The 25,844-nt window shown below is 41.7% G+C and overlaps 4 protein-coding genes across 7 annotated transcripts; 1 reads left to right on the forward strand and 3 right to left on the reverse strand.

The window, feature by feature from the left end:
* Nucleotides 1–12,907: 12,907 nt before the first annotated feature.
* Nucleotides 12,908–16,282, reverse strand: LOC128266368 (microprocessor complex subunit DGCR8). 2 transcript variants are annotated; one of them, XM_053002852.1, is made up of 5 exons: nucleotides 15,554–15,658; nucleotides 15,054–15,257; nucleotides 14,048–14,997; nucleotides 13,641–13,895; nucleotides 12,908–13,585 (listed from the first exon to the last, which is right to left on the reverse strand). In XM_053002852.1, exons 1-5 carry the CDS (start codon nucleotides 15,597–15,599, stop codon nucleotides 13,298–13,300), a joined length of 1,743 nt encoding a protein of 580 aa, XP_052858812.1. In that variant the 5' UTR covers nucleotides 15,600–15,658; the 3' UTR covers nucleotides 12,908–13,297. The 2 variants fall into 2 exon arrangements, with proteins under 2 accessions (XP_052858812.1, XP_052858813.1); XM_053002853.1 differs by lacking the exon at nucleotides 15,554–15,658 and adding an exon at nucleotides 16,051–16,282 and having other exon boundaries at nucleotides 13,293–13,585.
* Nucleotides 16,283–17,192: 910 nt separating this feature from the next.
* LOC128266378 (transcription factor Ouib) lies at nucleotides 17,193–19,224 on the reverse strand. Its single transcript, XM_053002868.1, has 4 exons — nucleotides 19,022–19,224; nucleotides 18,280–18,944; nucleotides 17,728–17,838; nucleotides 17,193–17,661 (listed from the first exon to the last, which is right to left on the reverse strand). Exons 1-4 carry the CDS (start codon nucleotides 19,139–19,141, stop codon nucleotides 17,511–17,513), a joined length of 1,047 nt encoding a protein of 348 aa, XP_052858828.1. The 5' UTR covers nucleotides 19,142–19,224; the 3' UTR covers nucleotides 17,193–17,510.
* A 261-nt stretch (nucleotides 19,225–19,485) lies between these two features.
* LOC128266384 (alpha/beta-tubulin-N-acetyltransferase 9) lies at nucleotides 19,486–20,528 on the forward strand. 2 transcript variants are annotated; one of them, XM_053002876.1, is made up of 3 exons: nucleotides 19,486–19,610; nucleotides 19,669–19,846; nucleotides 19,916–20,528. In XM_053002876.1, coding segments are annotated over exons 2-3 (567 nt in total). In that variant the 5' UTR covers nucleotides 19,486–19,610; nucleotides 19,669–19,844; the 3' UTR covers nucleotides 20,481–20,528. The 2 variants fall into 2 exon arrangements, with proteins under 2 accessions (XP_052858836.1, XP_052858835.1); XM_053002875.1 differs by lacking the exon at nucleotides 19,486–19,610 and having other exon boundaries at nucleotides 19,669–20,528.
* A 486-nt stretch (nucleotides 20,529–21,014) lies between these two features.
* On the reverse strand, nucleotides 21,015–25,820 carry LOC128266366 (mothers against decapentaplegic homolog 4). Of its 2 annotated transcripts, XM_053002848.1 has the most exons (9): nucleotides 25,178–25,819; nucleotides 24,552–24,823; nucleotides 23,919–24,273; nucleotides 23,396–23,632; nucleotides 22,504–23,097; nucleotides 22,157–22,439; nucleotides 21,930–22,098; nucleotides 21,748–21,874; nucleotides 21,015–21,683 (listed from the first exon to the last, which is right to left on the reverse strand). In XM_053002848.1, the coding sequence occupies exons 1-9, from the start codon at nucleotides 25,239–25,241 to the stop codon at nucleotides 21,472–21,474; spliced, it is 2,313 nt and encodes a 770-aa protein (XP_052858808.1). In that variant the 5' UTR covers nucleotides 25,242–25,819; the 3' UTR covers nucleotides 21,015–21,471. The 2 variants fall into 2 exon arrangements, with proteins under 2 accessions (XP_052858808.1, XP_052858809.1); XM_053002849.1 differs by lacking the exon at nucleotides 23,396–23,632 and having other exon boundaries at nucleotides 25,178–25,820.
* Nucleotides 25,821–25,844: the final 24 nt, after the last annotated feature.

Raw genomic sequence — 25,844 nt, forward strand, 5'->3', positions numbered from 1 at the left:
CAAATAAATAAATATGTTTTATGTTATACAGTAAAATCAAGGCTTACTTACAGTGCTTAACGGCAGTGATGACTCAAAGGAAGTGCGTAAGCAGTCTGCAAGGAAAAAAAAAAAAACAAAAAAATATATTGTTAACAAGTCAATATGAGTTATTTTGCTTTAAACTGTTTTAAAGGCTGATCTCGGCAATATATAATAGACTCCTTTATACTTACAAAGAACTGTTAAATTTTCATAACCAAACATATATTAAACATTTAAGACACATTCATTGCCTAATATCTTAATTCAAAAAATGTTTGGCTTTTAATTTAATTCATATTGTAATTCATAGGCATGAGGTGGAAAGCGTAAATTACACTTAAAAACAAAAAATATTAAGTGTAAGAAAACACAAATTTGGCAAACTTCAAAGAAAGTATGAAGTTCAAGTAATTTGTGTCCCCTGAACAGGTAAAGTCCTTCCATCAAGGCAAAACCACTTAAAATAGACCAAATCTGTCTTGATAAATGACAAAGTGACATCTCTGTTCAACAGTTCTGCTCAATTATTCGATTCCTTAGCCCTTTGAGGCTGTTAGGAGTACTTACTGTACTCCGTTGATCCCGCTGAGCCCGGCTTTTTTTGGCCGGATGTCTGGCAGCAGTGAGTACTGGGATATAACGCACTTTAAGCTCGTCTGGGACGAACAGCATAATGTGCGAGAGCATTATTAATGAATTTATGTATTCGTAATCGCATACAATACCCTCCCAATCAACGCTGCGTATATGCAGCCTCTGGATGTTGATATTTACGGCAAGGCTTACCCAAGAAATTGGTTTTATTTTACATACTATTCGTATGCGTACGTTTGGGTTGTCCAAGTCTCGGGCGATTCATTAGTTTCTATTTCAGTGGCTGGCAATTCAATCAGGTTGATCAGTTTTCAATATTGCTGCTATATTGGCATAGTCTGTTTCACTCTGCTTGGGCCTCGTTGCCTCCGTTCTCCTATATTTCCCGACTGTTTGGGAGGCAGTAAAGTAAATTTAGTTAACCAACCATAAAAAATTGTGTGCGCAAATGTGGGTGAGTGCTTTGGCCACTGCCACAACTTTTCCCTTCCCATCACCTTCCTTCCCTTCCCACGCCACACTCAGTGCACATCTTATTCGCCCTGTTCTGCTATTCACACATATTACGTATACGACACATAGTTGGGCGAAAAGTTGATGATGTGGTTATAGTTGCTGTTACTGCTGCTTCTGCTCATTAGAGCCGGGGTCGCACCGAAAAATCTGTAACACATAAAAGTATGCAACATGAAATGTGCTAACGACAAAGCTACACAGTAAAATAACGTCAACAACTCTTGGTTGTTCGTCAAATCTTTTACGAAAATCTAATCCTAGCACATACATACACACACATAACATGTTATGTTATTTTTTATAACATTTTGTTAAAAAAATTATTTAACTATACATTTTCAACAACATACCTGACCTGTTGACCTGTTGGTATTTTCTCGCAGTGCAGCTTGGAAAGAGAAAGCAATGGATGGGCATAAAGAGCGAGTGCTGCCGGTTGACTCCCAGATATTATCAGGAAAGTTATTGGCTGGCTGGGTGGTCAGTAGGGGGGTGGTGAACTGCTGCTAAGCATTAAATTTATGAATCCGCAGCGAAGTGTCTTTCTCAACTTGGTGGCTCATAACTTGAAGTCAGCTTAGAGCCAGGATCCTGGATCCTGAATCCACTAACCAGTAACCAAGGCGACTGTGGCGTCGACAGGAAGTTACGTGACTCGTGGGCATAAGTCCAAGCTGCATTTCACCTTATTTGCTTGGACTTCATCTGCCTGCCAGCTCAGCTTCCACTGCCACTAATGGCTAAGTCGGGGCCAGCTGTAAAGTGATAAATTCCGAGCCAAATAGAAACGAAGTGGACGAGAGGAGAAATTTACATTATCACGCGAGGCACTCGGCAGCTGAAGTATGGACAATATAGTTATGCAAATAGCATCACGAATTATATAAATTGCGTATACGCAGCGGGGCCCAGACACATTGATATAAATTCATATTCAAATGTCCAAAAAACTGGGAAATGGGGGGAAAAAGGAAAACATTTGCACAACATTCAAGATACACTCGCGTATCTCTGACTTTTGTGTGTGTGTGTTGGGGCCCTGTGTCTCCGGCAAATTAAGGCGGCCGAAAAGGACAAAGGACAAGGGCCTGTAAAAAGCGGAAAATGTTAAACGACCGACCGTCTACCATCGACGTCGGAGGTACGCAAATTGATATTTTTCTACAACATGCAAATAACACGAGTAATGCGAGTGCAGACGGGAGAAAAATGGGAAAATGCGGGAATGGGGGGGTGCCTCTCAGGCCTTTCCCTGCGCAAATAAATGATCTGATAAGACACAAACAAACGTACAAATTTATGCATGCCAACTAAGGCACACACACGCACACCCACCGGAAGTGGGCGGTAAATGGATGGGAAGCCACGTGTAGGATGCTGTGGAAGAATGAAATAAAGTTAAACAGGATATTTCAACATTCTTACAACAGTAGAAGCAACAGCAAACAAAACAACTGAAAGTAAAAGCTAACGAGGGGAGGCGGAGGCAGGGGCGTGGCAAGGACGCTGCCAGGACACATTCCGATTCGGTGTGTTAAAATGTAATAGCAACGTTAATGAACACGAACGCAGTCGCAGTCGCAATGGAAATGGTCACATAAAAAAGGCAACGATTTCGCCCGGCCTCTGCTCCTTTTATTCCTTCCTTTTTTGTGTGTGCCAACCATTTTCCCATTTTTATTTTTTCTGCCCGCCCCACAGGTTGTGGTTGTAAAACCCGCACACACACACACTTGCCCACAGTACAACTCACACCCGTACAAAGACAGGACATTAGCAGGGAGAGCAAAAAGTTTACAAAGCGCAGGAAGTGCGCGGATGAAACAAATCTCAGCCACGCACGTCTTTGGCAGCCTCGTGTAAACCCCCGACCCCAGAAAACCCCACCACCTAAAGCTTTCTCCGCTTTCGCCCAACTCCACCCAATCGTGGTTCGCTTTCTTTGTTGTCTTCCAAAAAACCAATTGCGTTGTCGTCGTCATCGCCGTCTTCACTGAAGGAAAAACCTGTTTAAGAATTCGCGTACAATCTTATAACACATATGTAGTTATAATATTTATGTAACGCCAAAGAAATTGGAAAAATATTATTTTAATTTATGTCCTATTTCATGTATTTAACCCAAATCACGAAAACCTTCTTAAGAATTCGCGTACAACACAACATATGAGCTTAATGTCATAATATTGTTAAAAGTCATATTTCATTAGGTTATCAAAAGTGCACATCTTTATTCTCAGTGTTTCAAATGTGAATGCATTGCGTGTTGGTTTCGCGGTGGTCGGGACCAACTGCCTCCATCCCTCTAGACTCCGGATCTCTGGCCCGGGTACGCACCCAATCGTCGCCCAAAGCTGCGGGGAATGTCACCACTCTGGCGATGCGTGAACAGTCGCAGACAGTGATTCAATCACTGCTTACTTGCCAATTGTAAAAGGAATATTTTACATGACCTGTGACTTTTGATCGTTTATTTATACCAAATCTTTTTTAAATCGTATATAACTATGGACCATTGAGGTAAATAGATTTAATTTACGCAACATACTTGTTATTTGTTATATTAAAAGCAAACGCGTAATTAATATTTTATTTTGTACCAAATGTATATAATATTAAATTTTAATTTATGTAAAGCAATTTGAGTTCATATGTTTAACTGCCAAACTTTTTGATTATTTCAGAAACCATTTTGTATTTTAGAACCTTAACTTTTGTTTATAAAAGCCCTTTTGCGGTTAGTTTCTTCTTAGCCCCTGGACTTCCCTTCTACAATTATCCCAGACGTGTAAGAAAAGCGCAGGGTAAGGAGCTTATGAGATTATAACTCCGTGTACTTCGATTCTTTTGCTCCAGTGACTGGGGGAATCCCCTTACTAAACCGGAGCTTAATAGTAGTTGGATTGGATCCCTGAGCACAAGGGTACCAATTAACCACGAGGGCGAAATGCGAGTTCTACTGCAGTAATTATAAACTAATTCTTGTGTTGGGCTGAATCACAGTTGTGCCCCACCACTGTTATCCTGTTTTGGCCCGGAAAAAAGTGGGAGCGGTTTCTATGGCAGGTGAGTGGGATTGCGGAGCTGTCGGTTTCAATGAGGCAGTTTACACAGTTTGGCTGGTATTTGATGAGCATCGCGAGCGCGACACTTTGGCTCCATAATGATGCGTGTGTCGCCCCAAAATCCTACCCTAAGCTCTCCCCCACCAAATTCAGGGTCCAATTTGCGGATCTTGGCTTGCTGCTCATAAACATCGCAGCTTACTTCGCTTAACGTTAACGAATTTTCCAATCGGCCTTTTTTCTTTTGCCTTCCGCCATTCGCCTTTCATCGGCTGCTCAATTTTCAACCCCCCGTTTACCAAATTGGATGTCCCATATTTGCTGGGGTTAAGCCGCAGGCAATTTATGAATACCTTAATACAGTTTATAGTCAAAACATTTACCTACCAAAAACACAGGCAGTAATGTGAGAACATCCTGGAAAAATGATAATAAAATGAGGAGCCGCCCAGCCTGACAACGCGCGATGAAGATGTCGATGGGGGTAATGAAAATAACTGACATTAAGCAGATGAAGTGGTCCTGGACAACGTGGCCAGCCTGTGGTGGAAAATGTGGGAAAAAAGGAGGAAAATCGGCAGGCAGAAGCGAAAAGCTGCGAGCGAAGCATGAAATTTTATATAGAAAACCTTCGTAATTAGAGTGAAATAAATTTAAGTACGAAAATTGAACGTCGAGGAAGTCAGGAGTCGGGACTTATGTCCTCTCCTCACCTTGTCTACTCAGAAAAAATCTAGATAGTTAAAACATAATATTGAACATTAAAAATATTAATTTATTTATATATTTACAGATTGAATTTTTAAAAATCTTTTGAATATAAATCAAATTTAACATCTAAAAATGCAAGCCAGAAAACAAACTATTTCACACTAAGAATGAATCATTTAAATAAAGTTTTTGTCAGAATTAAACAGATTTGTTTCATAAAAAATTTAAAGAACCTTTTTTTGTTGCCTGTGTATTCGTTTGGCTACGAAAGGGGTAGAAAAAGTAAAGGGATGGACCAGCATATAAGTATACGTATAATTAAGTGGTCACCAAGCCCAGGCATTCAGAAAGCTACTCAAATTGACCAGTACGAGCTTTGACTTTAAAGTGCATTTTTTTTCCAAAATATATACATGCTCACTTCAAGAATAAACTCAACGCGCCATATTTACATTTTTTTCCGGACTAATTGAAGTGCAGTTAAGTATTTATTTTCTCATAATTGAGGTGGCCGAATGGAAAAAACAAGTTGCTCAGTGAATCACTGCCGCAAAGGCGAACAGCTGGCCAATTAATTTCAAGTGCACATTAGTTGCCGAGATGATTATGAAAAGAAGTGGAGATTGAGCCATTGAAAGGAAGGAAGAGGACATACTAGAGTTGAAAGCCGAGTGAATAGGTCTGCTAATTGGCGCAAAACTGTTTTACTGATAAACACTAGAAAATACCGATAACTTGTTTAGTGGATGAGGCAACAAGAATTCCACTTTTAAGATAACGACGTCATTATAAAACTTATGTTATTCAGCAAAATCATATCTTAGTTTATTAAACTACTGAATTCAATTCATGATTTTACTAGGCTTAATATAGTATCTGATTTGCAATTGTCTAGACGCTGCATGAAAAAAAAGCAAATACAATTGCTTTGACATTGATCTTCAATAATATTTCGCTTAATTAGCAAGAACCTTCAGCGAATGATTGATTTGTGTGTGTGTGTGTTAGAGAGCACGTATGAATAAGATTAATTAATTAACTAATTCGCAGCCAGTCAAGCATTGATCCATCTGCGAAATTGGGGATGTTTCGACCCCACTTAAATTTCTTCTTCCCAAGTTTCCATTTCACCGAGAAGCCACAAAACCAATTGGTTTAATTTGGCGACCTGAAGATAGAACTTTAGGGTAACCCTTTTGGCGGGATAATCAGACAACAAAGCACATATAAGATATTCCTATTCCTCGAAAATAACTGGGAAAACTTATCGCTGCCATTGGCAAATTGTCGCCATCATTTTCTTGGGAGATACAAAACTGTAACTGCGGGTAACTTGAGTAAGCATTTCCACTCATTCGCATTCGCATTCCCGTCTCAGCCCATTTTGACCCCCTTTTAGCCACTTCAACTGCGGTTTCATTAGCACGGTCTGCGTCAACTGTTGTTGTTCCTCCTCTTCTTCTGTTGCCACTGGTTGGCTTCCTCTAATTTCGTTAAGTTTCGTTGCCACAACAGGAAACCGAGTGTGTGCCACAATTTTTTGCCATCCGCAGTTAATGCCTCCCCAGCCGGAGAGCCAAGTTTTGGCGAGCCCATGCACTCAGCATAAAATTGGGATTTATTGTCCAGTCAAAAAATAGAATTGGCCTTTAGAACATAATAAGAAGGAACGCTATAGATACCCGTTAAACACCAGATTTAGGGGGCGCTATCTGCCAAAAGCCAGCAAAATCTGGAATTTTCAAATATCTTAAATATACATTTATGCTAATAACTTTTAAAATAATGGTTTGATTTAACACATTTTTGATTGTGTCGATAGATATTGACCGAATAAACATTAAACGCATGTTTTAGAATGACATAACAAATTTTTTTTTGAAAGTATTTTTTTTTATATGTTATATTTTTTCTCAAGTGTGAATAGAGCCATCTCTCCCTCTCTCGCTCTTCCTTCATCTCCATCTTGCTCTGCCATCAAATGCAATTAACAAAACACGCTCCTAGCATAAAGTCATTAGTTATTCCATTTCATGAATATCCCTCACTCGATTCGAACGCTTCGTTGGATATGTTTATGTGTGTGTTAGCCAGCTTGGAGCATATGGAGCTATAGTGGCAATGTGTTTGTGTGTGTGTGGAGGGGGCTGTGCTTAAAGCCTTGACCAAAGACCATGGACCAAAAACCAAGGTTCACAACAAATGTACATAACATTATTATTTTGGTGGATTTTTGCAAAACGGCCGACAGCATCGATGCTGGGCTTGCTTAATCCACAGCACCACCCACCCAGTGGAGCCACCCACAACCCACCGAAACACAGCACCACCCACTGGAACAGGAAGCGGAACCCCTCCAACCATTTGAAGTTCTGAAGGCTAAATTGCCATTCAGTGTTGTTCACCGTGGTGCTCGTTGTCCGGCGTCACGTTGTTGCTTTCACCTCAAGCCAAGTTTGTTTCCCGGTCCCCCAATCGGTAGTTCCCCAAAGCATTCTACCCAAACCACCACCTAGCCACCCTATCCGTACACCCTTCAGCCGGAAAGCGTGTACGCCGGATAAACTTTTCGGCATGAGTTCTTATAGGCAAAAATGGTTTTTCAATACTCAAAGATTTATGAGTCTATGAATCTTGTACACATCCACAAGCATGTGAGTAAGTTTGTCTGGGTTTGCACAGAGAAAAAATATAAGGGATGTGGAATTTAAAATGTATGCCAAAATAAAATAAAAACTTTCTCAAGAAATTTGGAATGATAAAATTTTGTTTAGTTGCTGCCAACTTATTTTAGTTAGATGCTATATGAAAACGGTATAATGTACAATATATCAGAAACTTGGTTATGGCTTTTTTCTCTGTATGGCAAAAAGATACTGAGACTCGAACCCCATCCTGACCACTTTGAATTATGCTGGGAGAGGGATCGGGATCGGAATCGGGATCCTGGCCAGAACCGAAACAGAACCACTGGAGCAGCAGAAGAGTCTGAAGAGGCCAAAAGCAAACACCACAAATTAGTCGGCATATAACACGAACCGGTAAATGGCTAAGAAGAGAACTGATGTGGAGGAATGGTGAAGGGTGAAGCAAAATGCCAGGAGAACAACAAATAGAAATCAAGGGAAATTCCTTGCCCAGGATAGCAAGCAAAGTTTTCTATTTTATTTTTCGGATTTTGCTCATCTAATTTTTTTTTTTTTGGGTTCCCGGACAAACTTGGAGCAGCTGCCATATGGAACATGAATCAACACAGAAAGTCCTCAAAAGTTCTCGGGGATGATTTAATTAGAATTCTCGAAGATGTCACCCAGGGCTATGCCCCCAGCTTCGTCTGGGTTTTGGCCTGGTCTAAGTCGGCAACGTTGGGCAACGTTTAATTATGAAATTTTCAAGGTGGCAAGTTGGTAAGTTGGCAAGGTGACAGAAGGACAGAGGGAAAGGCAAAAAGGGACATTCGGATGCCCCAACTCGAGGTATTTTGTGGTAGATTAGCCTGGCGTTCAATGTGTTGATGCGAAGGCGAAGGCGTGGAATCCTGATTGGTGTCGGGTTTCGGGTGTCGGATGCTGGCAACGATGTGATAAGTTAATTGAAATTAAATTTTAATTTCATGGGATAAAGTTGCCTTCGATGAGATTGCTTTTTGCGGGTCAGGAGACCTCTCCCACGAAATCAATATGGAAATGAAAACTTGGAAGGGAGGAACGTTCATCCAAAGACCAATCAAAAAAAAATCCCTTGGGTCTATTAGCAGAACCATTTCATTTCCCTTTCAATGGCCAACTCACATGTCAAGCAACCTCTAAGAAAACTCATTTATACATTATTTATACGCCGTGTTGAACACACGAGATTCAATCTACGTCTAAGTGGAGTCCTTGGGGTCTGCTCGAAGATGTTAATTGGAGTTTTTCCTGCCACCCAGCAACACCTTGGTTTTTCCCAGGAAACCAAAACCAAACACTCTCGTACAATCGGAATAAAATCAGTTTTAATTATACAAATGCAAGTGCAAATGAATCCGTCTAAATTTTCCAGCTAAGTAAACAAAAGGAGCTCACAAATGTTTCCCAGAAATCGATTCCCAAAATCATAACTACAAGTGAGCATAATCAGCACTGCCGGCGGGCAATAATTTTAATAACAATTGTCCATCCACTAAAATCCACCGGCTGTCGGTTAAATGGCCAACGGCACCCGCAGTCCTGCCCATTAACCATGCAAATAATGTGCGGGATATAGACAAAATCGCCACAAGATTAATGTTTATTGATTTTCCCGGGCAGTGATAATTTGTTACCACATCAAATTGCCCGCCACTGAGTGAATGCGATTTTTCTGGATTACTTTTCTATTTCTGGGCAAAGCCATCCTAAGAATTTGATAAGCCCCTTTTGGAATTTTCGCCAACCCCTCCCCCTCCACAATGAAAGTTTTTGTGGGTATTTACATTATTAAGTACTGGCACCGCTTCCCTCGCTTTTCAGATTTCTCTATGGTTGGTTGTTGTTTTTTGGGAAGTGGAAAATGGGAAAGGAAAATGGGTGACGCGTCGGTCATTTATTGAGCCAAAGGTGTCAGATTGCCGGGAGTTGCTTATCAGAGATCAAAGGACACCTTGCGGTGCCATCTTTCCCAGCTCGTTGCCATTGCAACACGAAGCCAAGAAATTCTCGGATGCTTTTAGAAGGGGGGAAAAAGGGAAAATCCCTGTCAAGTTTTCCCGTCCCTGGGATTTTTGGCTCCAGCCTGGTAACTAACTTTCAGGTTTATATAAATATTTTCGTTGGCTTGCTTGTTTGTCTGGTTTCGTCTATTTAGCATTATGGAATATTAATTAAAAAAACTTTAGGGGAATGTGAGCATTATTAAAAACAAAGCTTAGGTGCGGTGCTTTCTTTGAAACTTTGTTTGCCTCGACGAATAAGTTTTCGCATTTTAAATGGTACAGGAAAAACATTGGCGTACTGTTTGTTATGGAACATTTTTTGCATTCATCTGGCACTGTTAGATTTTAATATTTGTAGAAGTCTAAGGCAGTATGGGTTTTCCCCAATTAGGAAGCTAATTAAACGCTGAAACTTTGCAGATAATATATTAAACAAAAATATTTGTACATTTTTTAATATTTCTTTAAAGGCTGTGACAATAAAATGTTCTTTATTTTTTCAATGAAAAAATTTAATTGATCAAATTACTGAAATTTAAAGCATGTGGCATAAAAATGCTGTAAAAGATCATTCTATTTTAGGAATAGCCAGGCCCAGCAACAAAAATTAGATTTTGAAAACATTTACTGAGTGTAAATGAGCAAGAAACCTTTGTTGAGGCCCAAGTTTTTCGATCTAATGGAAGCGGCTGTCGTCAACCGTAATCGAACAAAACTTAAAAGAACTTAAAAGGAAAAAAATGTTTTTTTATATATTGATGAATGAAAAAAAAGCTTGCTAACTGGGCGGTAGTCAGAAGAAAAGAAAATATATTAATAAGGGTCCATAATACGGGTGTTTCCTATAAGTCTCTTTGTTTGGCAAAGGGGGATCCCTTCAGTGGATACCCTGGGGTCCTGGGACGGCAACATTACCTGGATTTGCTTATCAAAACTTTAAAGGACACTTGTCCCGCAGCAAGCGGCGGTCTTTCAAGTAAACATTTTCGCAGCTTACTTATTTACTTCTATTCTCTTCATTTTGCCAAAATTAGCTGAAAGTGAAAACGACACCGAAAAAGCAACAGAAACTGAAACTAAATGAATATCGAGCGGCAATCGGCAACAAAGCGAAGCAACAAAAGCCATCGCAAAACGCAAAACAGAGCAGACTCAATCCCAAAAACCCAGCCAGACCGAAGTCAACCTACTTTTGGACGCAACAGACTACGACACAGTCGAGCAAATTTTCAATATGTTCCTGCACAAGGAGAAATATTTAAGTATTTTTTAAGTACAACTCAATATTCACTCAAACATTTTTTTTGGGCCTAAAAGTATACGATTGTGCGATTGCATTGAAAATACGTGTAATCATAGTTACACAACCGTTCAAAAAGCTAAATAAATATTTTTTTTCAACTTAAACAGTTTTGCAATGCCAAAATGTTGTTTCGATTGATCTGTATAACATTTTCAAACCTGCTCATTAAAAAGCATTTAAAATGCACTGTAGTATTATGGAAATTATTGAAATATTGCAAAACAATAAGATGAAGGTTTAAAATATCCTGTTGTAATTGGTAGCTCATAAAACCTGTGTTAACTAATAATAACTAAAAAATAAATAATAATAATAATAACTAATAATAACTAAATAAATAACTAAAATATGTGATGCCCGTTATTACTGACCGCGCACTCAATAGCATTAACAATATTTTTGTCTGTGTATATATTCATTCGGTATGCGCCCAGATGAGAAACATGGAGTGCGTTTTTTTTTTGGAGGGAGACGGGGAGGACCGTGTGTATGGGGGACAATTGGGCGCCCTGCGGCGGATTATTGAATTTTCCAGCATTCTTTGCTGACGCTTGACGCCTAGTGCGCTACCGCTTACCTTTTTTTGTTGTTGCTGCTGCTGCTGCTGTTGCTTTTGTCCCTATTGCTGCTGGTTTAGTCCCGCGTCCTGCGTTCCGCTTCTCCTTCTCCCCGAGTAGCTGCTGTTTACCAATTCACTGGCGTTGACAAAAATTCTAATAGAACTTGGCATAATTTCCATATCTCCGAAATGCTTAGGGCAAACAGGGCCAAATGCATTAAACACAGCACGATATACAGGTGCGTGTGTGTGTGTGTGTACCCGAATTTCCGTATATTTTTGCCGTAAATTTTTCTTTCAACCGATTTTGACTGCTTTTTGGCGAGACCCAATTTCTGTGCCGTTAAGCGAAAAACCAAAAACAGCGCGCGTGTCGTACCGCTTGATATATCCAGTGATTTTTGATAGGAGACCCACGCACTTGCAACACGCGACACAAGATAAGCACCGGGAATCGGGGGACTTTAGATGGTTTTAGAGTGGGTTTTGGGGTGGACCGAGGGAAAAAGCGACAGTGACAGCGACAGGCGACGGGCGACAGCAACTAAGATGAATGTCAATAAAAATGGTTTGGCTCTCCACTGCAGTTGGTGCTTTTTTTTGCTTGTAACTCCCCGAATTCCCTTTCCGTTTTTTCTCTCCGTTTTTTTCAGTCTTTTTTTCAGTCGAGTTGCTGTGATTTAATTATAAATCGCAGACAAAAGTCCTGAAGGAAGAAGCGCCGGAAAGTGGTTTTCTCGCCACGCAAAGAATCCGTACTGAAGATACAGATACGGGTTGCGAATTGCCAAGTCGAGTTTCGCTACAGTTCATCTCACAGCAGGGCTGCTGCGCAAAATCCGCCAACCTGCGCCTGCGCCGCTCTCTTCACTTTCTCGACTCTCGCTCTGCTTTCTCCCTTATAAATATGTCTGTGTGCCACGCTCGTTGGAATGCTATAAAAAAGGAAACGTTAGAATGAAATGAAAATGTAGCATAATTTATGACTGCATCGTCTTTTAAATAATTGCACGCACACACACCTACAAACCTACACTCTGCCCTGCGTTTCAAATATTTACATACACTCACCTGAAGACTGGCTACCCCAAAAACACCCCACCACCCCCTAATGGCCACGTAAATATTTCATTTTTTATTTTATACGACTTTTTAAACATTCTGCCAAATTGGTTAAAGGTCAATGATAATAAGGCTTTTTAAAAAATGGAAACGAAATAAGATGTACTGTAAAATAAGGTGAACAAAATAAGAGATAATTGCTAAGCTTGTCTACCGAGAATTAATTAATTAATTTTTATGTTGAAATTTTAAAATTAAGGCAAACTGTTAATTATAACTCTCATACAAATAAAATGTTTTAACCTTTAAACGCAATGATAAGCACAAGCTTAATTTAATAAAACCTTAGAATTTTAAAATTAAAATTTATAAAATATATTAGTCTCGAGAATCTCTCAATAGATTTTTTAAATTTATTTTATTTTAGCTTATTTGTATAGTATGATATTTAAACCCCTCTTCTTTGCTACTGCAAAAATGAGCTACTTATATTTGGCAAATTTAATTATGGATTTACCTCAACGTAAAGCCACTTGATCAGCAATTGTTCATTATTTTTGGCCACTTGTTAAAGCCTTTTGATAATTAATTGCTCATTATTGGCCTGTTCAGATTGGCTCGCCACTATTGCTTTTATGATAAAAGCCGGGCCAATTTTAAATCAGTTCATGTGCCCCTAGAGAACTCGTCGTTGTTGGCATAAGCATTTGGAAAATGGAACTGGGTAACTAGGACGTCGTCATGCGGTACTACAGAATCGCAGTTGGAAAGAGAGAATTTATGTCCCCTGATCAGAGTTCGACGTTATTCAGATTAGACCCCGAGGAAGTGGGCAGATCGACATCGCTGGGCGGCACAAAGGAGCCCATGGTTAGCACACTTTCCTGCTTGGCGCACAGCTTGAGCATCTCGGTTTTGAGTTTGTCCAGAATGGCGTAGTTGGGCTGATTCACAGCCGCCTTGCTTTGCAGCACGGTAATCTCCTGTTCCTCTAGCTTCTTCTCTTTGAAGGTTTTTATTGAATTGTTGCCATACAGGCGCAGCAAAGAACCCCAGGTCTGGATGTGTGGATGCAGGATCTAAAATATAAAGAGTACTGTAAACATAGTTTTAGAAGATCTAATCATTTCCCACCTGAAGGATAGCCTGTGAGGCCAATTGTTTGCCTTCCCGCTTGTTTTTGCAAACCACTTTTGCTGTGTGTTTGCCCACGGTCATGGTAAACTCATTCTTGTTGTTTGCCGTGCGATTGATCTCCTGGTTGATCTGCACATCGCTGCCGTAGTTGCGCTGTAAACAAGTCAGCAGAATGGCGTTGGGAGAAGGTTCCGTCGTCTTATTGCAAAATTCGGTGACTCGTGGATCCTCAATGCGGATGTCATCGAAAACCTTCAAGGAATTGCATTAAAATAGCTTAGTTATAAGATATTGGTTTAAGAAACCTTAAAAAACATTTGAAATTAACTTTTGGTCGATAAAATAATGATAATAAAAAGTAAGTCTTAAAGAACTCAAGCTATATAGTTAGTTGTCTTGCTTACAGACAGATCGCTTTGGGCCTTCTTAGCGGTGCCACTCTTTTGGTCCTTGTTATTGCCTGTGATTTTATCCTTGACATCCGGAATTAGTATTTCCAGCGTTTCCCGTGCCGCCTCCGACTTGGCCTGCTTTTTGCTGGTGCCATAGCCCGTTCCGTACTTGAGATTATTCACCGACACGGTGGCAGAGTAGGGAGTAGCGGCATTCTGAAGCTCTTTGAACTCATAAGTTGGCTGAGTTTTCAGAGCATGCTGCACATACTCGTGTAGGATGCAGACGAAGCTCTTGCCGTTGGGGTTCATGATCCACTCCTTTCGAGCGCGCGAAGTGGTTGATCCCTCGCCGGCAGCCGCCAAAATGGGGAATTTAATTAGTTTAGTGCCATCGGGCAGTGTGGGCCGTTGGATATTCTTGATGTGCTTGCGGTTTTTTGTGAACTTGCGACGGGCATTCCAACTCCGAAAGCGCAGCACGCGGATAACCTTAAATTTAAACAGCTTTTGACAGTAGGTATTCAGTTGTTCTGGCGTTATTGATTCTTTCTGCGTATTCTCGTTAACCGTGACGATTTTGGCAGCTGGCATTAGAGCAGTTAGGTTTTCTTGTTGAGATTTGGGATCGGAACTACCTTCGTTGTTCTCCTTTCCCTCCACATCCATGGGCTCTGCCGGTGGGGCTGTAGCACCGGTTATGGGGCACACAGCTGCTGGAGCGGCTCCATCTGGTTTCTGCTGCTCCACTTCCGACTCCTCGTCCAAGGCTCGCCTGTAGTTAAGGCAAGGAACTGCTCCCAAGGGCACGGCATGCTTGCGGGCACTTCCTGTGCCGAGGAAATAAGGTCGGGAGGCACAACAGACGCGGGTTTTTCTGTGCAGGAAGAGCGGCATGCCACTGTTGTGGGTCACCTGCACCCAGCCCTCCGGCAGCACTTCAAAATGGTTCAGGCGCTTCTCTGCGAAAGGAAAGAGTTTGTCGCCTTGTATCCTTGGGTAAGTAGAGATCACTTACCTTCGAGCACAGTCTTGAAACGCTGCTCATATTTGGGCTGCTTGGATTCGCGCAACTCGTCGGGCAGCTTCTCATCCAGCAGGTTCTCGATCTCCTCGTCATCAAACTCCGAGGAATCAAATTCCTCGCCGTCGCCTTCCGCCGCCTCCTCCTCCTCGTCGCCTCCTTCTCCGTACCTTCCAACCTGCTGCTCGCTGGTGTCCTCTGGTTGCCATGTAAGGAGATACAGTAAGTATTTAGATAAGCCGTCTGTTTGTCTGGGAAATGCGAAACCCGTCGTCACCTTACTTAGGTTCTTAAAGTGTACCTTGTAAGATTGGAGTTGGAATAACATCTAGAAAGTTAGTTCGATTTCCATACTAGTTATAATTTTGTTTTATCCTGACTTAAGCTTTATTAGTTATAGAAAATGTAAAGAGTTAAGCAACTCAAACTTGTTTCTTAAGTTACAGAACATGTTCCTATTAATTAATTGAAACTTATTTCTACACCGATTGTACCTGAACTAGCTGGGCAAGCCAGTCGGATAATGGGTATCATGCGCATGGAGAAGCCCACAAAGATCTGCCAACACCTGCCTTTCAAGAATCTGAAGGTAAACTGAAGCTGGTGTTTCATGGTTGCCTCTTTTATCAGCCTCCCATATTTGCACAATGATAGGTCCCTAAGATCTCGAGATAACGCTTCTGTACAGACAGAACATTTTATTGTAAGCTCCATATTATAAGACCTATATATTTTTATTTCATTAAATCGAATTTTTTAAACAAAAAAAATCGTTAAGCATTCTTTTCATTAATATTTGGTAGGCAAACAAAAACAAGGGGAAACGTAAAAAATAAAAAACCTTTTAACAACAACATTTTTCTTGAACATAAATTTTTAGTATGGAAGTAACGGAAGTTTCATATAGGTATATGTTAAAATCGTTGGTTATTTTTCATGATTTCACCTCACCTTATTTAATTGTAATTTCTTAGGTTCGATCCCTACTCACCTGACTCCTCATCCTCGTCGCTGCCAGAGCCAACTTCATCAAGAACTTGGAACTGACGGAGCTGCTGGTCCATGGGCTCGTTTTGGAGCTCGTTGTCCCGGGTCTGACGCATTTCCTCGATAGCGCTCAGCGAAAAGCCGGCAACCTTGAGCTCCTGCTCCTCGTCCTCCAGCCGTGGCCGCTTGCGATCCTGCCCAGAATCGATATTCTCCGCCATTGTGTATGGCTAAGTCTAAATCGGGAGGGTATTAAAGTCGGACTGATCGGAACTATTGGATTGGTATCCAAGTGCCTAGAATATTGCTGTCTCGGGGCCAATCTTGCCAATAACCAATACTGAGAGCATCCAACGTCTTGCAATTGATTTCTCATTGGAAGTGCCACATTGGTTAAGCCAGAAGCCCCCGCCAGAAAAGTCTGAGACTCCGAGCACATTCGCGATTTACAAACGTTGCTAATTTGCTGCGTCTTTCGCGATGGATTCTGCCTGGTGTGTTGGACAAAATCCCAAAGCAAAAGCTGCACAAATATACTATAAACTCATGTTATAAACTCTACTTATTTTAGCAATACCAAACAAACAGAAAAAACACCGCATGCAAAGTTTGCAAAAACATACGCCACATATAAGCACTTTTTCAGGTTGGATTTTAAAGTACGGGTATATTTATCTTCCGGAGGAGTGCAGTTGGTCCTATGATGTATAATTATGCTGCTTTAGTTACTTTTTTCGGTTTTTTTTTTGTTTTGGCAAAGATTTTCGCAATTTAAGAACGCTTCTAAGTTGGTTACTATAAAATAAAGTGGCCAAGTTAAAGGTTGAGAAAAATACTAGATTTTTAGCAAATCTGAACATTTATTCATTTTCTTTTTTCAGTCACGTGGCAGCACTATCAAGGCAACAGTGGCGGGAAATTCAAAATCTTTAGGTAAGCATTACTTTTCAACGAGCTTATGGAAAATTAAATTGAAAGATAAAAAATAAAAGTCAAAGCTGAACATGAATCAAAAAGAGTCCGAGCTTTTATAAATTATTCACATTACATTATTTAAATTGTGTTTTGAATATCATTATATTTTAATATATAAGAAGTCAGACTATCTCTGCAATTAATATTATTTTAAGTTTTTATTTAAGTTACTTATTGTGTCCATAATCCGAAAAAAAGTTATTCAGATCAGAATCCAATTTGTCGGCAGAAAAGCTCTTATTATAATCTCAGTAATGTCTATATTAAGGGACAAGAGATCATAAGATCCTGTTTTCCTTAAAATTTTCCATCTGATCCATAAAATGGAAATCGTCAGAGGTTTCCTGATAGGCATTTACCTATTAATAAATGCAAGGCAACATATACGCCTTTTCCAATAATCCTATCGATGTACATTCATTTCTAGATCGAAACTAAACCAAACTTAGCTACCTTAACTTAATGTTCCCATGGGGAAATTAGAATTGATTAGTTAACGCTTTCTAGCACCGTGTTTAGGTCAAGTTCCAGAGGCTTGTCCGCATCCTCCTGAGCGCTCGAATTGTTGGCGTGGCCCTTGGAACGGAAGTGGACTAGCAGATGGGAGCGCCGGACAAAGGAGACTTTGCAAGACTCGCAACTGAAAAAATAGCACAATATATCACTATTAACATATCTAAAATCCAAGTAAAACTGTGATTCTCACTGGAAGGCTCGAACTCCGGTGTGACTGAGCATATGCGTCCGGAGTTTGCCGCTCATGGCGAAGCTTTTATCACATTCGGTGCACTTGAACGGCTTGATATTCGTATGGCGACTGAAAATATCAGTGAAGATTAATGAAAGATTGTTAAAAAAATTGGAAAAGGCTATAATTACTTAACATTTGAATTTATTGTTAAAATAAAAAATGTAGTTAAAATTAAACTAGATTTTTAGATAATAAATTAAATGGATCTCTTAACAATTGTTTGAGTAAAAAACATAGTTCAAAATTAAGCTATATTTTAGAAAAGCAACGGAAATGCCCTATTACTATACAAGATTGGGAACTTAACAATGTTTTAATAAAAATACAGTTTAAAATTAAACCAGATTTTAAGATCAGAAATGGAGTGGAGCTCTAAAGGAAGGTAGGTATATGTGCTATAAGACAGCCAAATCAAATAGATCTTATTGAATTGCATGACAAGAGAACCGATTAATCGTAGTAATCTGCCTAGAATTAACAACCTTTAGAAAGGAATCTAGCCCTTACATTCGCTCGTGCTGGGTGCGTCCGCTGGAGTTGTTGAAGGATGCGTCGCAGTAGCGGCACGGATATGGAGCAGTGCCCGTGTGCAGCTCCTGGTGGCGCCTTAGCAGGGTGGCCGTATAGAACCTTTGGGAACAATGGTCGCAGGCGAATTCCTTCACGCCCGTATGGCGCAGCAGGTGCAGTTTAAAGTTGCTGGGACAGGAGAAATGGCGACCGCATTGCTCGCAGATGCACTCTCTTTTGCGACGCTCCCTTTTGAGGGCCACCACCTCGTCTTCGGTGAGCTTGTCCCATTGGGTGCGCGGCATTTGTCGACTTGTGTCTGCAAACTTCACGGATGTGCCAGTAGTGAATGTGGTCTTGGTGGGCATTCTACGAAGCACTATCTGATCCTCGATCTTTTCTTGGGGCGGCCCCTGCTGGGACTGTTCCTTCTCCTCCAACGGAAGTTCCTCCAGAAGCTCCTCGTTTATAAGCTCGATTTCGGGGATTTCTTCCACAAACTCGAGATCCCTTTGAACAAGGACATCCACATTACTGGGACTGTTTTGCAGCTGTTTCTGGGTGAGAATAACGCGCTCCCTGAAGGAAACCGCAACCCGCAGGTCCAGTTCACAGAATGCGCATATAAAGGCGGGTAGCTCGTCCTTTGATCCCTTCACTAACTATAAATAATCCACATTTTAGTTGGGAAAATGCTGGAGACCCAAAAACCATCTACGGATATTAAAACCACACTCACAAACAATCCCGTTAAAACCTCGATCTGATGCAGCGTTACAGAATCGGGCTCCTGAAAGAGATTCTTAGGCGTCGAACAGAAAATGAACTTGCCGCAGGTACGGCAATTACGAGGCGTCATTATATATTATATACCTTAATTAAGGGCAAGAATTTGTCTGCAATTTCGTTTTTTACATGTTAGTGGACACTTGGCGTTGCCAGATGTGCTCAGATTACATGGCTACGCCACCAGCTGCATGGTCTAAATAAGGGGTATTCCCGAAAACAGAATTAGTTCTGTTTTATACCAAATATTTAGTATTTATTAGTTTTTAAAATCTCAATTCTTAAGAATAAACAGCATAGCTTAAAACTTAAAAAGTTTTTTTAATTAAAAATCAGTATTTGTATTTCTCATTACAGGCTTAGGCAAATTTAAATTTCATGTCTTCGTTAAATTTAATTTCAAAACAATCCGAGTTTGGGGATATGAAGAATAATTTGGATATTTTCGAAACGACTGAATCATGTTCAGCAGTCACTGGGTTGCTGAAGTATACGACAAGATTTTTAGCAATTGCTCCACCAATTTTACCAGCTAAAATTTTGTAAGTTTCATTTTTTTATTTTTAACTAAATTTTTCCTGACCCATTTAATATTTAAAGATAAATAATACAGATTGCTCGAACTATCAAAGCAGATTTCCCTTTCTGCGGAAACCGCACTTCCCGTGCGATTCGTCACTATGTAGATTGCCTACCACAGAGGTGAATGATTCAGTTTCAGGAATCCCCCTATTCAAACTGGGCGAAATAAAAAAAATCCGAAACAGCCTCATTTAATGTAAGCAAAAATCACCACAAGTAAATACAGGATGCACTTAAACAAGCAGATCAAAATACTGGGTCGCAGGATCATACTGGTGCCCTACGAATCCCGCCACGTTGAAAAATACCACAAATGGATGAGCAACGATACTTTGAGGCAGTTGACCGCTTCAGAGGAATTGACTTTGGACGAGGAATACGAAATGCAGAAAAGTTGGCGCGAGGACAGCGACAAACTGACTTTTATAATACTGGATGCTGACATCTATGCTCGTGATCATGACGAAATATTAGCCATGGTGGGTGACACGAATCTCTTCCTTCGCCCAGATCCGGATCTGAATGATCGCCAGGTGGCGGAGGCGGAGATTATGATTGCCGAACCGGATGCGAGGGGCAAGGGATTCGGTCGGGAAGCCATGCTCATCATGCTGAAATACGCACAATCCCAGTCACAGCTGAAATTGGACAAATTCGAAGTCAAGATCGACATGGACAACACCATTTCCCTGCATTTATTCGAAACTTTTAAATTTGTGGAAACGAGTAGGGTAGAAGTTTTTCACGAGGTCACCTTGGAACGCCAAATTACCCCAGATTGGATCAGTTGGCTGGACCAACAGGTTCAGCTACAAATCGAAAGCTACTAGATTTCAATATGCATTTAAATATATAACCAAATTATTTTTAACTATAAATTGTAGTTTTATGTAAAGCATTCGCCTTGGTTTAACATTCTAATGGAATGTCCTACACTTAACTCTTAATACCTTTGCTTTTCTTTAGAGAATCTCAACCCAACTAATATAGAAAAAATGATCAAATACCTCAATTCTAACAAGAATCTTAACGACATTTTTAAATCATACGTTGTATAAAATCCATTTTTTAGTAGTAAACTTTTAGTACCCCTGCTTCTAAACATCATAAAAATAAGATATGATTGGGAAATTAGCAATTTCAGCAACATATGTTTCGAAACCCCTATAAATTAAACTCCTGGTGGATTTTTTTTACCCAATCAGAAACGTATAATTTTAGATGATACATTTTCATCATTGATCAGAAATAAGTTATTTTAAGTCATTACTCAATAATCACTAGTAAAAAATAATTTGTTCTGCATAAGACTTTTCAAATTATTATGATTAAGAATCCCAAATGCAAACAACCATTTCAGAATCTTTAGATTTAGCTCTGTTTATTACACTTATGATACAACTACTTGTTTCGCTTGCCTTACTTATGTTGCATTTTACATCATATGTATGTATTTATGGGTGCATCGATGTTTGTTTCGCCTTGTGGCTTGGATGATTGTAATGCTGTGTGTATGCTTCTTGTCGTGATTTGCGTGGCAGGAAACGGGCAACTAACACTTGCCGCTTGTCAATTATTTCCGGTGTGGCGTGTGGGTATATCTAAATATAGTACATAAAACTAGATGCTTAGTGCTTTACAGCTGCATACTTAAGACTGCTAACTTGTTTCAATTTTTTATAAAAATCATTATTGAATAATCAAAGGCAAACATAATCGTAATCCGAATTGCAAATGAAAAACCAAAAAGCCGAAATCCGCCAATAGCTGCCGCTCTGAGTCCTTAACGTAAATGTGGGCCGATACGATAATAAATACGAATTAGGCAGAGGCTCGTGGTCCATCGATGGGCATGGCGTGGAGCACCTCGTCCAGCAACTGGAGGGCTCGATGCAGATGCACCTCAATCCAGCAGGGCGTCTCCTTGATCGACTGGCGCGGATAGTCAGGTCCCCAGCCCTTGACGAAGCTGAGTCGCAGAATGCACAATCGGCGAAGATCATCTACGCCAATGCCAGCCGCTGCAGTCATGCCTGAAAAACCGAGGTTCAAGTGATTAGTTGGCTTTGGAATGAACCGAAAGTACGGAAAACTTACTCCTCCCGCCTCCTCCCATCTGCTGATTGGCCACTCCGGCCACGGCTGCCGCCTGAGCTGCTGCTGCTGCCTGAGCATTCGTGGCCAGCGAGTGCATCTGCTGGTGGCACTGGCGCAGGTCGAACACCTGTGGCAAAAACACAATTTTTATTTACACAGGGGATTCCTTATACAAAGCCCACCTTGATGCACGCCGCCGGGTAAATCTTGTGCACTGCATCGCCAGGTGTGCGTCCCGCCTCGCGATCCAGGTAATAGCTTTGTACGAACACAGAGTTGTCGCTGAGGCAGCGGAGCCAGACGTCGCCCTCGCCACGCAGATCCAATTGTACGCCCTTGCCAATGTGCAGCCTGCACAAAGTGCTCCAATTAGTCCTCCAGTTAATCACAACCATAGTTAGCCACTCACCTGGCACGTTCCGATTGCTCGGTGCGATGAACATTGCTGAGTGCGCCCAGGCAGAATCGATTGCCTCCCGAGGGATCCACATAGCCATCGATAATGACATTCGGTTTGGCCGACGGCACCTTAAAGGTCTCGCCCACCTGTGTGTCCAGCTCAAAGTAGGCGATGGAGCACCAGTATTCCGGAGGCGGCTGGCGCGACAGGAGGCGTGGCTGTTGCTGCTGTTGTTGCTGCTGCGGGGGCGTCTGTTGCGGCGAGCCAAGGTCACCTGGCAGCGTTGAGTTCCCTGGAATGCATCCAATTTAGAATCCAAACAGTTATATATGTGTATACAATTAAAATGTACTTACAGAATCCACCTGGTAGAGAACGAGGATCGGGGGGCTGCATGGACTGTGTGTAGGTCAGGGTGTTGGGTCCAGTCCAAGTGCCCGCCGTTCCACCCCCTCCGCCGGCCTGACTCCCAGTAGACCCAGCATTGGCCTGTACTCCAGTCTGATTTTGCTGTTGCTGTTGCGGGGTGGGCTGCGCCGCTCCAAAGACACCGCCTCCTCCAACGGAGGCTGTGCCTGCGGAGACCGCCTGCGACACATAGCCATTTTGCTGGGCATGGACGGGTGGAGGATTTGGTACACCTCCACCGGCACCTTGCATCTGACTTCCTGGTTGCGGCTGGCCATAGTACTGACCTCCAGTGGGGGCCCCACCGCTGGCATTGACCGCCCCATTGGGTACTCCGCCCGTCTGCTGTTGCTGTTGTTGTTGCTGCTGCTGTTGTTGCTGCTGAATGGCCATAGCGGAGGCGGGATCTGTGGGCGAATTGGCCTGGGCATGGTGCACCCCATTGCCCTGAGGATTCTGAGCCTGTTGCGGAGGAGGTGGAGGAGCCATAACTGGACCGGGATTCATGGGGCCAGACATGCTCGACATTCCATGAGGTACAGCTAAAACAAATTTAAGGAAACAATTTTTAACTAAATTAATAAATATAGTAAATTTAGTCGTTTTCCATCAGATCAATTAGTGCAGTTGGGCCCACCTATATGGAAGTTTATAAAGATGATCGCAAGGTAGGATTTTTACCACCTTGTGGAAATTTCAATTATTCTCAAACAAAATCTTTACAAATTTTAATACGGAAAAAATTTAAATTAGTTTTAATTAAGAAATAAACAATGCGTTTGTTCCCAGAAAGGGGGTTTTTTTTGTGAAAATTAAGTTAACTCATATAATAATCCTTACAAAGCGGATGAGCAGCTGCCTGCGATTGGGGCTGCTGCTGCTGAGGGGGCTGCGGGGGTGGTTGCTGCTGCGGCTGCTGCTGTTGTTGCTGTTGTTGTTGCTGAGGGGTCTGACCAAGCCGCGGGGGAGGTGGCACCATCCAGGAGCTACGCGACCCAGCAACACCATCCTGCGGCTCGATTTTTGGTATTGTGCGCCCGCTAGGAAACATTGCACTCATGGGATTGGCATCGTTAACTACGCAAAGTCAACAAAAAACGACCAAAAAGAAACAAAGGTAAACAAATATATTGAAAAAGGAAAATTAATGAAAGCAAGATATCATAAAATAATTTTTATAATTGCTGCTATAACTTCCCATAACTTTGGGTTCGAAAATGAATTATTAAAATATAAGCCGACATAACAAGATAAATGAATGGATAGAAAATATTAGGATAAGATTTCTCCACCAATCTACTTAAAGCTTTTCATTCCCTATTAAAAAATCCCAAACAAAGTCAGTAAGGAACGGTAGCCCTACCATATTCAGCGGGTCCCTGTGGATATCCGTAGCCGCCGGGACCCACCATTTGCGTGGGGTGGTGTTGTATGGTGCCGATATCGTTGCCATCTATGTCCATGCCGCCCACCAGCGGACCCGCTGAGTATTCGTCCTTTACCAGGCGACTAGGGCCCGACTGCAGGCTCAAGCCGGAAAGGTCGATGCCCGGGGAGACGACGCGCTCGTAGTGGTAGGGATTCACGCATACCGAGTCGCACTTGAGATCGAAGGCGAAGGCGCAGTACTTGACGTGCTTGAGCTCGTTCTTGTGCAGGTCCGGCCAGCGCCAAATCCGGGCATATATCACGTGCGGAAAGCCCTTGCGACCGGCGACCTGGTGTGTAAAATGGAAAAGGTATTAGTTTTTTGATTATAATATTCAGTAGTTGGAATTAAACTTGGCTTTCCAGAAAGACTATTTTAGCCTCCTCATATTTCATTAAAATTAAAAGATTGATACACCCAACTTCCCGCCATAAGTTACCCAGTATCGTTATCAGAAAACCGGGAAATCGGGGAACAAACAACCCGGACACTCATCTCCGATAGGAAGAGTACCTACTATCGACTACCTGAGTCACTTATCCACCTTTTTTTTTAAATCCATCTCACCTGCAGTCGACCGTCGAGGGTGCGCTGGATCGTCACGCACTTGCTGGGATGGGCTCCATTTGTGGTGATGGCCGTGATCAGGGAGTCCAGTTCGTCGCGCTTCTCCTTGAGCTTCTTCACCAACGACTCGATGGCCCGCTTGGCGAATCCCTCGCTCTCTCCGCCCTGTCGGTGGCACATTAGCGAGTGAACGATGCTCAGGCAGGCGTCCGCCGATGTGGGGGCATTTGAGGGAGGCGGTGGCGGCATTTGCACCATGTCCCGGACAATTACTGCGGATGAGGGAGTAATAAGTTGAGTTAATTAATAATCTGCATTTAGAATTATTTATTAGTGTATTCAATTGATGCTCGGAATAACTTTGATACCAGCTATGTTTATATATTTGAAAGTTTAACATTTTTATTAAAAAAAAGTTAATTGTTTTTTAAAGGACAAATATGTAGAGTTTCTATACGGCATTACTGAATATCTCTTAGGTGATTCTTATCATTTACACAATTTTTTTAATATTTTGTCAAAATGAAATTATAAAAATTAGCGGTGTTGCACATGTGTGGTACCTACTGTAAAATAAAGTGACTGTATGGTGCAAACATGAGGGTTAATAGAGATCGACAACTTACTGTCCTGCGGGGCTACGGCGCCGTACATGTGGGCGGGCGGACCCGCCCCTGGGCCGCCGCCCATTCCAAATTCCTGGGCGAGGCCCAGAGAACGTGCATGGGCATCCACGGCGGCGTTGTTGCTGGATCCGGATTCGGCGGATATGGATACAGATCCGGATGAGAGTGCCGGTGGGAGTGGGGGGCGTAGTCGTAATCAAAGCCGGCGGAGTTAAACACGCGACGAAAGGGGGGGGAAGAGAAAACCAAACAAAGACGGCACGCGAATACGAGCACAAAACAAACGGCGGTTGGCTGACTATGTGTGCGTGGGCTTGGGGGGTGTTGCACACACACACCACACTAACACCAACGCACAAAGACTTGAACTCCCACAAAGTAGGCGTAATTTCCCTGCGAAAAACTCTGCTCTCCTCAGTCTTTCCTCCTTCTTCGCATACAGCCACACGCACTGCTCAAAAACACCGAACAAGAAGTTTCCTTTTTAAATCCTTGCTAAAGATTTGTTTTCACAGTTTTTAACGATTTTCATGAATTTCACTTTACTAGCTGCTTTAGAAACACAAAAGTAGAATTTTCTGCCTCTCGTAAATCCAGTTTTCCACCCAATTCGCCTTTTTTCCTCCTTTATTTTGTTGCGGCTGTGTAAAGTGACCGTTTTGCAAAT

This window comes from Drosophila gunungcola, chromosome 3R (genome assembly GCF_025200985.1).
Source record: "Drosophila gunungcola strain Sukarami chromosome 3R, Dgunungcola_SK_2, whole genome shotgun sequence".
Classification (NCBI taxonomy): Eukaryota; Metazoa; Arthropoda; class Insecta; order Diptera; family Drosophilidae; genus Drosophila; species Drosophila gunungcola.